Source organism: Carya illinoinensis, chromosome 10, assembly GCF_018687715.1.
Source record: "Carya illinoinensis cultivar Pawnee chromosome 10, C.illinoinensisPawnee_v1, whole genome shotgun sequence".
Classification (NCBI taxonomy): Eukaryota; Viridiplantae; Streptophyta; class Magnoliopsida; order Fagales; family Juglandaceae; genus Carya; species Carya illinoinensis.
Window position 1 is genome coordinate 4,953,824 of NC_056761.1, and position 14,894 is coordinate 4,968,717.

The 14,894-nt window shown below is 33.1% G+C and overlaps 1 protein-coding gene across 1 annotated transcript; it reads left to right on the plus strand.

Annotated features, from left to right (window-relative positions):
* The first annotated feature begins 12,681 nt into the window (after positions 1-12,681).
* Positions 12,682-13,596, plus strand: LOC122279550. The gene is made up of 3 exons (XM_043090238.1): positions 12,682-12,771; positions 12,847-13,106; positions 13,197-13,596. Exons 1-3 carry the CDS (start codon positions 12,682-12,684, stop codon positions 13,594-13,596), a joined length of 750 nt encoding a protein of 249 aa, XP_042946172.1.
* Positions 13,597-14,894: the final 1,298 nt, after the last annotated feature.

Consider the following 14,894-nt stretch of genomic DNA (forward strand, 5'->3'; position numbering starts at 1 on the left):
TTTTTGTATATGACAAAATGAGCACACTTTCCTTTTCAAAAAATTCAAACCTAATCTTTTACTTTTTGCATATGACAAAATGAGCACACTTTACTTTTCAAAATTTTCAAACAAAATCATCTACTTTTTGTATAAGTCCAAAAAAGCATCAATCACTTTTGAAAATATTCAAATAAAACATGCACATGTGAAAGATGACAATCAATCATCTTTAATATTTTCAAAATTCAACCCTTTAATCAAGGCATGCACATGTAAAAGATGACAATTAATCATCTTTCAAAATTTTCAAATTTAATTTTCAAAAATATTCATGCACATGTGAAAAATGTATTTTAATGCTTTATGATAAAATATTAATTTTGAGCATTAATCCTAATTTCGAATTTTGAAGAGATTTACAACATTACTCTATAATTTTAATGTGAACTTGTTCCCTTCTTGCTCATGCTTGTTTCCTTGATGTGCTTGACTTCATTGTGTAGACAACTTGAGTTTGAGATTTCTTTATTCTTTGAATTTATTTGTTATCATCAAAATCCATGTGTAAATATATAATTAAACAAAACTTGAAATCTTGGGTTCAACAATCTCCCCCTTTTTGATGATGACAAATACTTGATAGAACCTGAAAGCTGTATTAATACTTAAACTCCATCTGAGAATGTGCGTTAGTTTTTCAAGCAAAAGTATAAATATAATTTCAAGTATATATAATAAGTTTAACAATTCAAACAATGTTAATGTTCTAGTCTAACACTTCTCCCCCTTTTGGCATAATTAAAAAGGATCCACAACAAGTAAATGAACCTGAAGAAAACGGTACGTTAGTAGATACTGTAAATAGTTAAAAAAAATAAATAAATTTCATCCGTCCGTGATCCGGCAATTGAGGCTGGAAATTTGAAAAAATCGCCTGATGTTGTTGACAAACGAGATTGAAGGCTCCGAGTTTCTAAAAAACATCATTTTCACCGATCGGGAAAAAATACATTGCTCTTTGACTTGGATGATAGTTTGTCTTGTTCTTTATGCTATCTCTATAAAATCAGTCCTGAAGTTCATCCAATCCGCATCAAGTTTTCTTTTCATCTCTATAACTCATCTGCATTCCTTCAACATTCTCGTTTTAAGCCTTATATTCTTTTCTTAATGGCTCATTCTTCTAACATTTCCCTAGATCCATCCATGAGGCATTCTGCATCTCAACCTTCTATCCTTTTTGCAGCTGCCATTGGTGCCATGTTGTAGCAAGAAAATAATAATCTGACTAATAAGTCAGATTCTGATGCTATTTATGACTTGGTGAGTCTTGGGACTCGCTACTCTTCCTCTATTGTTGCTTTTTCTCAGCGACTACAAGCTAAAAATCATGAAGTTGAAAAGCTCAAAAAATAAATTGTTGTACTTCAATGAATTGTTCAAGAGTCTCACACAAGGGAAGGAATCATTCGACAGAAGAATAAACAGTTGAAATCTTTATTAGATTCTTCATTCCGCTTGTGGGTTTCCATGGATAAGAATGACATGATATTGTATGAAGAGAATGAGCGTCTTAAACATGAGGCTAAGAATCTCAAGTTTATGTAAAAGTATTTAAAAAATCTATCTCTACTTTTATTGACTCTAGTCTATCTTTTAAGAGATATTCATAGCATGCATCATACCTATTTCTCTTCTGATCATATATAATCTATCTTCTGGTAAAGGCTTTGTGAAAATATCTGCTAACTGATCGTGTGTGTTTGTGAATTCTAGTACTATATCGCCTTTCTGCACATGATCTCGAAGAAAATGATATCTTATTTCAATATGCTTAGTTCTAGAATGTTGTATTGGGTTCTTTAAAAGATTTATAGCACTTGTATTATCACATTTGATTGGAATGTGATTATACATGAGTTTAAAATCTCCAAGTTGTTGCTTCATGTAGAGAACTTGAGCACAACAACTACCCGCAACAACATATTCTGCCTCAGCAATAGATAGTGCAACAGAATTTTATTTTTTACTAAACCAGGAAACTAGTGCATGACCTAAGAAATGACACGCTCCACTAGTGCTTTTTCGATCTATTTTACAGCCAGCATAATCTGCATCTGTGTAACTGATTAGATCGAAAGATGTGTGCTTAGGGTACCATAACCCTAGGTTAATTGTACCACTAAGATATCTAAAAATGCGCTTAACTACAATTAAGTGTGATTCTTTTGGAGATGATTGAAAGTGTGCACATAAGCACACACTAAACATAATATCTGGTCTACTGGATGTTAAATATAATAAGCTACCAATCATACCTCGATATATCTTCGAGTCAACTGGCTTACCGGATTCATCTTTATCAAGTTTAGTTGATGGGCTCATTGGTGTTCCAATTTCCTTAGCATTTTCCATCCTAAACTTTTTCAGTAATTCCTTAATATATTTTGATTGATTGATGAATGTCCCACTTTTTGCTTGCTTAATTTGCTTAATAGAGCTCTTAGCTCTGATACCAATTGTTGCCCAGATGACTAACACAAGAGGGGGGTGAATTGAGTTGTATTAAAAAAAATAACAATTATAAATCAAATATATAATATAAAATATAAACAAAATATGAAATAATAATAAATATAAAGAGTAAGGGTAAGAGATAAGCAAACTCAGTATGTTAACGAGGTTCGACCCCACTGCCTACGTCCTCGCCTCAAGCTACCCCTTGAGGATTCCTAAATTTACTATTCAACCTCCTTCAGGTGGAGATAGAAACCTATTACACCTTTGAACAACACCGCTACAAAGGATCCGTGTAGAACACCCTCTACACTTGCAATCACTTTACATGTGGTGATTCAACTATTCTCCGTATAGAATACTTTCTACACGCACAAGGGTTTTACACACTTTTTCTGATACAAAAGCTGATAGTGGGTAGGTTATCAGAAAACACTTCTCAATGAGTGAAATAAGAACAATATAGCGCAAACTATATCTCTCAAAATGAACAAGGATTAATGCTCAATGCTTAGAGAAGAGAGAATGAAAGTTTTGAATGAATGTTGTATACTCTTGGTGTTGTGAATGTGAAACTCTCAAATGATCTATTTATAGGCATATGAGACTTCATATTCAAATTTAAAAAGATTCACATGTCAAAGACAACATCATTCACTTTTTCAAAAAATTCAAATAAAATGTTCTTCTTTTTCAATTGTCAAAGACAACATCATTCACTTTTTTTAAAAAATTCAAATAAAAGGTTCTTCTTTTTCAATTGTCAAAGACAACATTATTCACTTTTTCAAAAAAATCAAACCTAATCTTTTACTTTTTGTATATGACAAAATGAGCACACTTTCCTTTCCAAAAAATTCAAACCTAATCTTTTACTTTTTGCATATGACAAAAGGAGCACACTTTACTTTTCAAAATTTTCAAACAAAATCATCTACCTTTTGTATAAGTCCAAAAAAGCATCAATCACTTTTGAAAATATTCAAATAAAACATGCACATGTGAAAGATGACAATCAATTATCTTTAATATTTTCAAAGTTCAACCCTTTAATCAAGGCATGCACATGTAAAAGATGACAATCAATCATCTTTCAAAATTTTCAAATTTAATTTTCAAAAATATTCATGCACATGTGAAAAATGTATTTTAATGCTTTATGATAAAATATTAATTTTGAGCATTAATCCTAATTTCAAATTTTGAAGAGATTTACAACATTACTCTATGATTTTAATGTGAACTTGTTTCCTTCTTGCTCATGCTTGTTTTCTTGATGTGCTTGACTTCATTGTGTAGATAACTTGAGCTTGAGACTTCTTTATTCTTTGAATTTATTTGTTATCATCAAAATCCATGTGTAAATATATAATTACACAAAACTTGAAATCTTGGGTTCAACACCTATCATTATAATTCAGCCCACAGGAGCCGAATTTCGTGATCCAACTAGTAAATTGCCTTAGCTAATAGATCATTTTTCTACCACCAAAGCTCCATTCTGATCCAACAAATGTAGTAGTGAAGTGTGATTCGATTGAATGTCTGAAACCCAAATTATAATGGAAAATTAAGTTGTAGTTTAGAAAGTGAGATGAGATGATTTTTTATAAAAGTTTAAGAAAATATTGTTACAATATTATTTTTTAACATTATTATTATTTTAGAATTTGAAAAAATTAAAATTTTTATTATATTATGTGTAGAAATTTATGAAAGTTATAATGATAAAATGAAATGAGTTATAAGTATTTTTAATCCAAACGGAGCAACTTGAGATTTGTGTTGCAAATAGATCATGGCACACAAAAATGGAAGGTCTAGTATGAATAACAAGAAAAACTCTAGCACCATAAGCAAGGGTATTTGCCGATATTTTAGGAAAATGAAATTCTCGCCGGTAAAATTTACCAATAAAGTGTATCGTTTGCATCTTTTCTTTTCTTTTTAATTTTTTTAATTTTTTTAATTTCATGGTTAAGGAAATAATTTTTAATAAATTAGTGATTTTTATAAAAAATATTTAAATAAAAAAAGTACACTATTGATGATTTGTCTTAATACCCACTCTTGATGGGTGTAGTGGTACATTTCCAATATGTTTATCCTTTGGCCAAGAAAAGAGAGAGAAAACTTTTATTAACTTTTGAATTTTCTTTTTAATATTAGGACCATGACCATTTAGGGTAATAACTATGATAGTGATCATTATTATTAATATTATTATTAGAAGTAGAGATAGCCTTGTACTCTATTTGAAGAGTCGGCACCGCACCGCACCGCACCCCGCCACACCACACGAGTTTGACACTGAGCAACATCACATCGATATGTGGTTGAGTGCAAGTAAACGCCTCCATTTTAACTCCCTTCAAGTAACAAATTGTAAGTGCATGTTTGGATGCGTCAAAAATATTATTTTAACTTAAGGCTTTTAGTTTAGAATTTAACCTAATAAGTTTTATTATTAAAAAATTATTTATTATTTAAAATTTTTATATCTAAAACACTTTTAAACATATTAGATTTATTTTGAAATAAATTAAAAAATTATTTTTTTGAGATAGAAATAACATAAAAGAACATAAACTTGATAAGAATAAAATATTATAATAAATTAATAACAAAAATAGTCTAATAAATTTTTCAGTAATTATAATGAAAAAAAAATCTCTTCAATAATGTAAAAGTGATAAGAAAAGAATAAAAAATATTAGAGGTGCTACCTGCACCATATGGTGCGGGGTAGCTCCCTTCCCGCACCCCGCCCCTCATGGTGCGGGGGTGGGGTTTTCCCATCCATCCCCCGTCTCGCTAGGCGGGGTGCGGAGAGAATACCCGCTCGCCCTGTCTCATTTTCACTTTAAAAAACTACTACTTTTTTTTTTATATTTAAAAATTATTTCTAAATCCAAAAGTGATCAAAAATATATTTTTAGATCCAAATTGTCAATTAAAATTTTGTAAATATGACTATAATTTAAAAATTATGTAGTTTTTAAATTTACTAATGCATATTTTATGTAAGTTATAGTGTAGTAATTTTAAACTATATAATTTTTAAATTTGCTAATGCATACTTTGTAGACAAGTCTAACAAATTGTAATATATATATTTATATATACACAATTGGTAAAATATAAAGATATATTTATATTTATATATATAAACATCTATTTATGCTTTTATATATATATTTATGTTTTTATATATAATATATATATGTAGGGGGCGGGGCGGGGGAAATGAGGGGTGGGGTTAGGCCCTCCTAGCCCCTCCCCCCCCCCCCCCCCCCACGCTAGTGGGACTAGATGCGGGCCCCCGCCCATGCGGGGCAGTGTTGCCCGCCTCGCCATGTGGGGGTAGGGTAGCAGGGCCCCGCTGCCCACCCCTAAAAATTATTAATGGGTAAAATTTTGAATAGATTATATGAGAATAATGAAAAATATAGATGGACAAAGTTATCATTGTGTTAAAATGATGAGGATCATTTTGTAATATACATAACACAGTAAAATAAGGACTACTTTTTCTGAAGTGTTTCTTACAAAAAGCATAGCTTTGATACTTTTGTTGAAACGTAGTTTTATGCTTTTTCTTAGTTTAGAATTACTTTGATGTAAAATTACTAAACATATAAATTTTGTCATTTAAGTATTTTAGACTATTCTACCGTACTTTTTAGACCTCCTATTGTAATCCCAAACAAGCCCGAAGTTTCTTTCGTCAATTTTATTGAATGTTGAATTCAAGCACTTCCCACCACCAGGAAAAAAAAATAAAAAATAAAAATTCTAATCTTTGAAAAGTGGTGACAAGAAATTCCTTTAAAGAAAAAACATGTAAGTTACAAACTTACAGTGAAAATGTATTACCTTATTGAAAAGAGGTGGTTTTTGAAATGCCTAGTTAGGTTGTGGAAAAGTTACATTTTGTCAATAACAAAAAATCCCTCTCTCTCTCTCTCTCTCTCTCTCTCATAAGCGGATGAAAAGGTTAGCACGTAAACTATCCTATTCATCTGTCAGCGTAATAGAAGGGACAAAAAAAAAAGAAAAGAATCTTGTCAATTTCTTATATATAAAAAGGAAATAAATATATAAAATAAATTTAAAAGTATTTATGTTCATTTAATGATGTCTATAAATTTAAATATACATATATTTATATATATAGACAGATAGTAATAAATATTGCAAAATCTATTCTATATAATTATCTCTTATTTAATTTCCACCGAGGGCTTAACAAGCTATGAAATTTCAATGCATAACTTGAAAAATTTATAATTTATTATAAATTATAAATTGAAAAATGAAATTAATTCAAAAGCCGAATGGCCATTTTATTTGAACAATTCTTCAAAGGGCAAGTGATATGGAAGAGATGCCATAACTTTCACAATGTTTCACAAAAGCTCTATGTTTTTATCAGAAGAAAATAAAGTTTAGAAAAGACAGGTCGAGATCTATATAAGGTGGGGTCACATTAGTTATCTGCATACGTTTTGCCTCTGCCATGCGTTTTACGATTTTTCAACTTGCACCAGCACCTTCAGGTGGTCTTTTTAGAGGTCCTTAATATCCAAACAGTCAAAACCAGAATGCCCTCAATCTATCACTAGTTTGGGGTACATAGAAGATGGCCTGATTGGGGTCATTTTTCTTATTACTTCTATAATTCTTAGCAACCCTACTTATCAAAACATAATTTTCAGCAACCCAGTACTCTAGATCGTTGGTCAAGGATTGCCTTTGTAAAGTTCAAAGAGTAATTGTCAGGGTCGACCCCCAACCCTGTTCAAGGTAATATATCATATAAAAGATCAGACCTTCAGTATTCTGGGGCATAACAAAGTTAAATATCCAGTTTGGTATTATTTCCCTGATCCCAAATATAATTACTATTTCTGTTCTGAACTAAGCAACTCTCCCCAACTAACATTCCCCTCTTCCTTGATCATTAATCTTGGAAGAGATGTCTCCAATTGATTGAAAAGATTATGTGCACTTGAGAACACATTTGCACAATTACCATATACATGAGAGAGAGAGAGAGAGAGAGAGAGAGAGAGAGAGAGAGAGAGAGAGAGAGAGAGAGAGAGAGAGAGAGAGAGAGAGAGAGAGAGAGAGAGAGAGAGAGAGAGAGAGTAGTAACACTCACATGCTCCTCAACAACAGCAAGAACGGCACCATCTGGTACAATGGGCTTGCCAATAATGGTCTAACTACTGAAGCCAAGCAAGAGGACCTTGTTCAAGATCAACTGCAACAAACAAAGGCATGGAAGCATTAATAAATTAATCAGCTAATTGAAATAAATAGATCTTTGAACTCTCGTGGAGAAAGTAAACTACAGACAAGACAACAATAATTAAAACCAAGGGAATCATATATTGATTTCAGTAACACATCAAATTGGCTAGAGCATAAATTAACGAGGAAAATAATCCTCAGCAGGTTGTTTCCTTTGTTGTGGACCAGAAGAGAAGCTCGTGATCCACAGGTTTCTAACAGGGTCACACGTCTTCTTCTAGGTTCTTAATTCTTCGAGACAAACTCATGGTCATAGCTCCTCCCATGAGTTTGAGAGGGGCTGTTAAAGAAACGACACAACAATGCTTAGAGTCATCTTGAGTTGAAGTGTTCTAGTCATTTACATTAATCAATGAGAAATAGTTATCTGCAGTAGCACTTAGGACTTATCTAGATAAACTTTGTTTATCTCATGGTTCCTATCTTAGTTAACAAGTCTTATCTGTAACATTATGTTCTTATCCAAGAGTTGTTAGTTGTTAGCAAAACTTATCAAACGTGAACTAAACATATATGTTGTAATTCTATTTATATACGATGAATACGCAAGGAAATTATTTGGCAAAATTATAAAATTCAATCTTTCTTTCAAAGTACACATATATATATATATATGGCCATGAAGTTCGTACATTGACAAAATTAATTATAAGGGAAATGCTTATTTATCTAGGAAGCCATCGTGGGTGGATTTTTTTTTTTTTTAATGATTATAAAAGTGTTTTCAAAATGAGTTTGTGAGTTTTTTTTTTTAATATTTAAAATGATTTAAAATTTTTTTGAAAACAATTCACAAAATAAAAAAAGTGCATTTTAAACTTTTGAAACTCTCGGGAGCTCTCTTTGGTGGCCCTAGCAATCCCTTGATTATAAAGACATCGAATAACTTTGGTATATATCTTAGACAAAAGCTCAAAAGCTAATTTTCAAGACTAGTGGCCGGTCTTGTTCTAATTTTTACATACAAGTTTTCTTTTCCCTCGACAAATTACACTAACTATATAAATAAAGAAAGAGTTCAAGTTATACATGCTTGAAACAAATGATTAGGTAGAAATGAGGGAAGATTGCATTATTTGGGTTTACCCATTCTCTAGATATTTTGTTGTCTTCATGATCGTGAAATCCCACAAAGTGTCCTTCCGATGATTATAACGATCAGGAATAGATCTGGTTGTTTAGATACCACTAGAAGAGTCACGTATCGGTAGTTTGGATATAATTATTGCTCTGCAGAAAGAGACATATGGATATAATTATTACGTATCGTATTATTTCAATTCAAATATTATATTAATGTTTTCATGATAAGGAAATGAATAAAAATTGACAATTCCAAAAGTAGAAAATAAATAATGATGAAAGCAGCATTCACTTGGAAGATGGGGTAAACTAGCTAGCTCAAACAAAACCTGATCAACTGGAAGCAACGTCCAAACATACATGGCTTTTGTTTGACCTTTCTGGGAATGCTTACTCATATCCTTTCTTACTCAATTCTATTAGAAGTGTTAATCAATCTGTATTATATTTTCATTCAGTTTATAAGTTAGTTTAGTTGTGAACCAAGTTAAGTTAGTTTTTTCAATTTATTTTTTCCCCCTATTCTGGCTTGTATATAAAGAGCACATATGTACTCTGCTTTCATAATAATACATTTTCACCTTTGAGTTCAACACTTATCAAATTCCATAATTCATTTGAAATAATAACATCCTAACTAGTGTCGTGGGCGCCTACCGTTCTAATTCAGTCCAAAAGAGTTGAATTTCATGATCCAACTCGTAAATTGCGCGCCTAGCTAAGAGCACTCACAATGGATTTTGTAAAATATAAATTTCTGTAAAATATAAAAAAAGATGGCCAAAAGTCCATTCCATTAGATCATATATTCTATTTCTATTTTATATTTAGCTACAGTAAATCCTATACATGTAGAGGTTACTGTTCCTTCATCTAAACACTTTTTTATTATTTCTTTCTTATTTCATCCTATTTCCTTTTTATCTTATTTTCATTTTAACCCTTTTTTCACTTTTGCACCATACTCTCGTATCTTTCATGAGTACTTCTATATGTAAGCACACGGCGCACCAATATGCGGATGAAAAATGACGTGGCAAGTTTGAAAAAGGAAAAAAAAAAAAGAAGGATGGAAAATAAGAAAAAGAGGGAAACGCGGCTTCCTTCAGAAGCTTCATTGTTTCGTCTCGTGCAGTCCCTGCGAGAGGTTTTTCCCCTATCACGCACGTACATTTTCGGGTGAATCTTCTCCACCATTTTCAGTGTCGCCACCAACCCTCTCATCAGTTAACATTTATTTTCATCTATTTCTCATTTTCTCTATTTTGATCCTCAAGTCGTCTTTGTCGTCTCTATTTTTTTGACAGGTTCCTGAAGTGGTCTTTGTTCCAGTCCATTTTATACCATTAGAGTACATGGTAGTCTCAAAAAGAGAATCTCACCTAGCATTCGACTTTCACATGTAAAAATGTGCTTCCTGAAAAGGTATTTTTAGTTTTCTTGTTTATTTGAAAACAAGCATGTAACTTTTCACTATTTTTTTACTCTGGTTGTGCTCTTGGTGTTTTCCTTTACTTTACAAAGTGTTATTTATTTTGGTTTACAACCAAACATAGTGTACATAGCTGCTGATCGAGGAAACTAGTAGAAGAAGGGGGGTTGAAGGCTGCGTTGGTTGGTTTTCTGAAAACAGGAGAGATTGAGGCCAGAGTGAGGGTTGGAGGCTTGTTGGAATAGAAGGTAATTTTTCCTGACTTGAGATTTCATAGGGATTACCGGATTATACAGTTTATAATAGTTGATTAGTCAAGTAGAAAGTAGTGAAATAATCGACCCTCATATCTCAGAAACATTACAGAAATGTTATACATGGTCTTAGGGGCATTATTAGCAACCATCATGCTGCATTTCGGATAATGTTGTTAGAATTTATTCTCATGTGCAGGCAAAACTTGTTTTGGTACTTCAGAACATGAAAAGAGGAAATTCACGTTGAGTTTATGCATAAAGTAGTGAATAAATTCACGTTGGTCGTAAACATAAATTTTTCCTCTCCTTTCGGTTGTAATATTTTTTTTATTTTTTATTTTTTATTTTATCTATGTTTTATTTGTGCTTGATCTCTGTCTCCGTCCAAATCCATGTGGTATGTTCAAGTGTGTGATCACGTGGAGGAAGATAGTCTTCAGGAGTAGTTTCTAGTTTTGGTGTTTGCAAGCTTTGAAATTCCTAGCTAAAACTAGGTAAATGTTTGGTTTGAATCAGAGTTCATGTGTCTCTGATCCGTGCTACAGTCCTTGGAAGTCTCTGTGATTATATTGGCTGCTATGCTTGTGGTTGTTGTTTCTTTCATGCTTTTAATTATTGCTAATTTTTCTTTTTTATTTTTTTGAAATATTTCTCCTCTTTTAATAAACATTTTGCTGGACATAATGACTCTTAGATTTATTGTAAGATCATCCCTTCAATTGTTTATTTGATCCTCACCATCTAATGGAGGGTGTTCATTTTTCAGTTTCAGAATTGAAAGATTGAGGCTTTTGTTTTTTTTTAACCTCTGTTTGGACGTGCAAGTTAATCTATGTCTTACGGTGTTTGGGTTGCTTAGTTTAGTAACAAGGAACAGTTTGTTTGGTCTTGGGTCTTGGGTCCTTGATAGTGAAAAACGCCAAGTATTAAAGCAGATTCATTCTCTTTATCCATCCCAGTTCTTCGTCTTAGTTTGGCAAAATGAAACTGAATGTATTGTTAGCAATTACACAGGATAGTATTGTTAGAACCAATATTTGTGAATGAACCAATATTACACTAGCTATATTAGCACTAAGCTTAAGTTGGAGGAAACACGACCAGATTAGCTAGTTGGTTTCCTATACTAATGTAGACTGGTGACTGCATTAAGGCACCCATCCCATCTCATGCTTAAAGAACTAATTGGATATCACGGGACTATCAATCCTATACTAACGTAGACTGGTGAAGACAAGCCTAATACACAACAATTTGTGAAACCATGGTAATTCATGGAAAGTATGAAGTTCCAAAAAGGCAAGAGCTAACCTCCAATTTGATACATAGCCAAAAGGAGGAAAAAAAAAAAAGGTTATAATTTGACAAATCAGATGTACGTGCTTGCTCTTCTTCTTCTTTGCCCTTTTTAGTTTTATCTATTTTAATTTTTTTTTTCTTAGAAAAAAAATATAGTATGCATCTATTCATACATACAAGCATTGAAATAGAAGGAGAACTTTAATCAAACTATGAAAAATTGAACGTGCTCAATAGTAACGTTGAAGACATAATTTCTTATTATTTAGTTCTGTACTAATATCTATTTTAGCTAGAACTAGCATGCACATAAACTCTACATATGCAATCATGCATGGTTATATGTGTTAAGTCCTCTTGATAAAAAGTTGCGGCCATATCAATTTAGTTTCAAAATGATACATTATTCTAAGCATATATAATATCTATTACTGTATACTGCTACCAATGGAAATAGGTAGTATAAAGTTAAGCTCCAAATTATTTATTACATTTTATATAATTTATATAAGCTGATTTTTAATGTATAAAAATATTCTCTAGATAGAGAAAGGGAAGGAGCATGCATCTTCCTCTACATCTCCTACCGCAGATCCAGCAATAAATCCTCTGTCCCAAGTAGGAATTTATCGCTTTTGTAATGGAATTTATCGCTTTTGTAATATTCAGCTTTTATACCATTATCATTATTGGTTTTGTTCCGTAATTGCCACGAGTACATCTTTGTTTCATAATCATTTTTATTTTATATGTTAGGCGATACCAATACAATTTTATCCGGATTTGTCAAACTATATGTATGGTTTCCATCTACCAATACCACATGTGTGGTTACCACTATTTGTAATTCGTCCTGATGCAAACCCATCTCCATGGACTAGTCAGGTGATAACTTCATTTGTTAAGTGCAGTGGTTATTTTTATCAATGTTTGTAATCAATTTTGTGGGTGTAATTGCAGGGAAATCCACTGCCCCCATTTCACTCATCAGTTTTCTCTCCGATTGGTGCTCAGTCGACAAGTTCAAGCCATGTGGATGAAATCCAACATATATCACCCGAGTCTATTGGAAAAAGTTTGTCTACGCCCTCCATTCATGATACTGTTGAACCCAATGATGCTGATCAGTCCGGGGATACTGTTGAAGTCAAAGATGCCGATCAGTCCGTGAGTACAAATACTATGCATACTGAAGGGGCCGATATCGTTGAGGAGTCAAAGTTGGGAATGGTGTTTGAATCTGAAGAGGAGTTACTTTCTTACTATAAACGATATGGGCAATAATCCGGTTTTGGGATTATGACATAAAGGAGTCATAGGTTTGAGGATGAGAGTATTAGATATGTCACATTGGGTTGTGCTTGTGGTGGGAAGACACGGAACAGTACGACAAATGTCGCGAGGCCGCATCCGACATCAAAGACAGAATGTAAGGCAAGGATAAATGTGATGTTAGAAAAAGGGGTGTTGAAGGTATCGAGTGTTAACAATTTCCATAATCACAGCCTAAGTCCACAAAAATCGAGGTTCTTTTGTTGCAATAGAGAAGTGAGCGAATCTGTTAAAAGAGTGCTAGATATAAATGATCAGGCTGGGATCAGAATGAACAAGAGTTTTACCTCTCTTGTTCAAGAAGTAGATGGGTTTGAGAACTTGCCATTCGCTGAAAAAGACTGCCGTAATTACATTGACAAGGCACGCCACCTTTGACTTGGAAAAGGTGGCGCTAGAGCCCTCTGTGAGTACTTTACTCGGATGCAATATAAGAATGATGAGTTCTTTTCACTAATGGATATGGATGATGACGGGTGGTTGAGAAATGTATTTTGGGTGGATGCACGAAGTAGGGCAGCCTACAAATATTTTGGAGATGTCATCACATTCGACACGACATATTTGACAAATAGATATGGGATGCCGTTTGCACCATTTGTTGGTGTAAACCACCATGGCCAGTCAATTCTTTTGGGGGTACGATTAATTTCTAGTGAGGATACAGAAACGTTCACATGGTTATTTCAGACTTGGTTGACTTGTATGGATGGTGAAGCTCCCAAGGCTATTATCATAGATCAAGATAAAACCATGAAAAATGCAATTAGTCTCGTCTTTCCAAACTCTCGACATAGATTTTGCTTATGGCACATATTGAAAAAATTGCCAGAGAAGCTAGGTTCACATGGTGCATACAAAACTGGTTTGAAAAGCCAGTTGCTAAATTATGTGTATGACTCTCACACGACAGAGGAGTTTGAGGGCTCTTGGCAAGTGTTGATTACGAAGTACAACTTGCAGGAGAATGCGTGGTTGAAGAGTTTATACGCTGAGCGTACGTATTGGGCAACGGTGTTCATGAAAGAGGTTTTTTAGGCTGGAATGAGTACAACCCAACGAAACGAGAGTATGAATGCATTTTTTGATGGCTATGTTCATGCTAAGACAAACTTAAAAGAGTTTGTTGATCAGTTTGATAATGCATTGAAGAAGAAGATTGAGAGTGAAAGTGAGGCGGACTTCCCGTCATTCAACATCACAATTCCCGTCGTTTCTCCCTCTCCACTTGAGAAGATTTTTCAAGAGATATATACTTGCAATAAATTTAGAGAAGTTCAGAAAGAAGTTATAGGGATGCTTGCAACTCTTCCAACTCTACACAGGAAGGATGGTGTAATTGCAACGTACCATGTAGAAGATGAAGTGAATGTTGATGAATTCATGAAGGAGGTGACTCACACAGTGTACTTTAATGAGGGCGAATGCGAAGTGAAGTGTTCATGTGTCTTATTTGAGATAAGAGGGATATTGTGTAGACATGTATTAGGCATTATGACAGTTAACAAAGTCTGTTCGGTTCCTAAAAAGTACATACTAGATTGATGGAGGAAAGATATAAAAAGGACATACACTCTTATACGAAGTTCTTATGACTTAGTTGACCAGAGGTATGAAGTTAGCAGATATTCACGTATCATCAAGAAATGTTACGAAGTAGCCACAAATGCATCGTC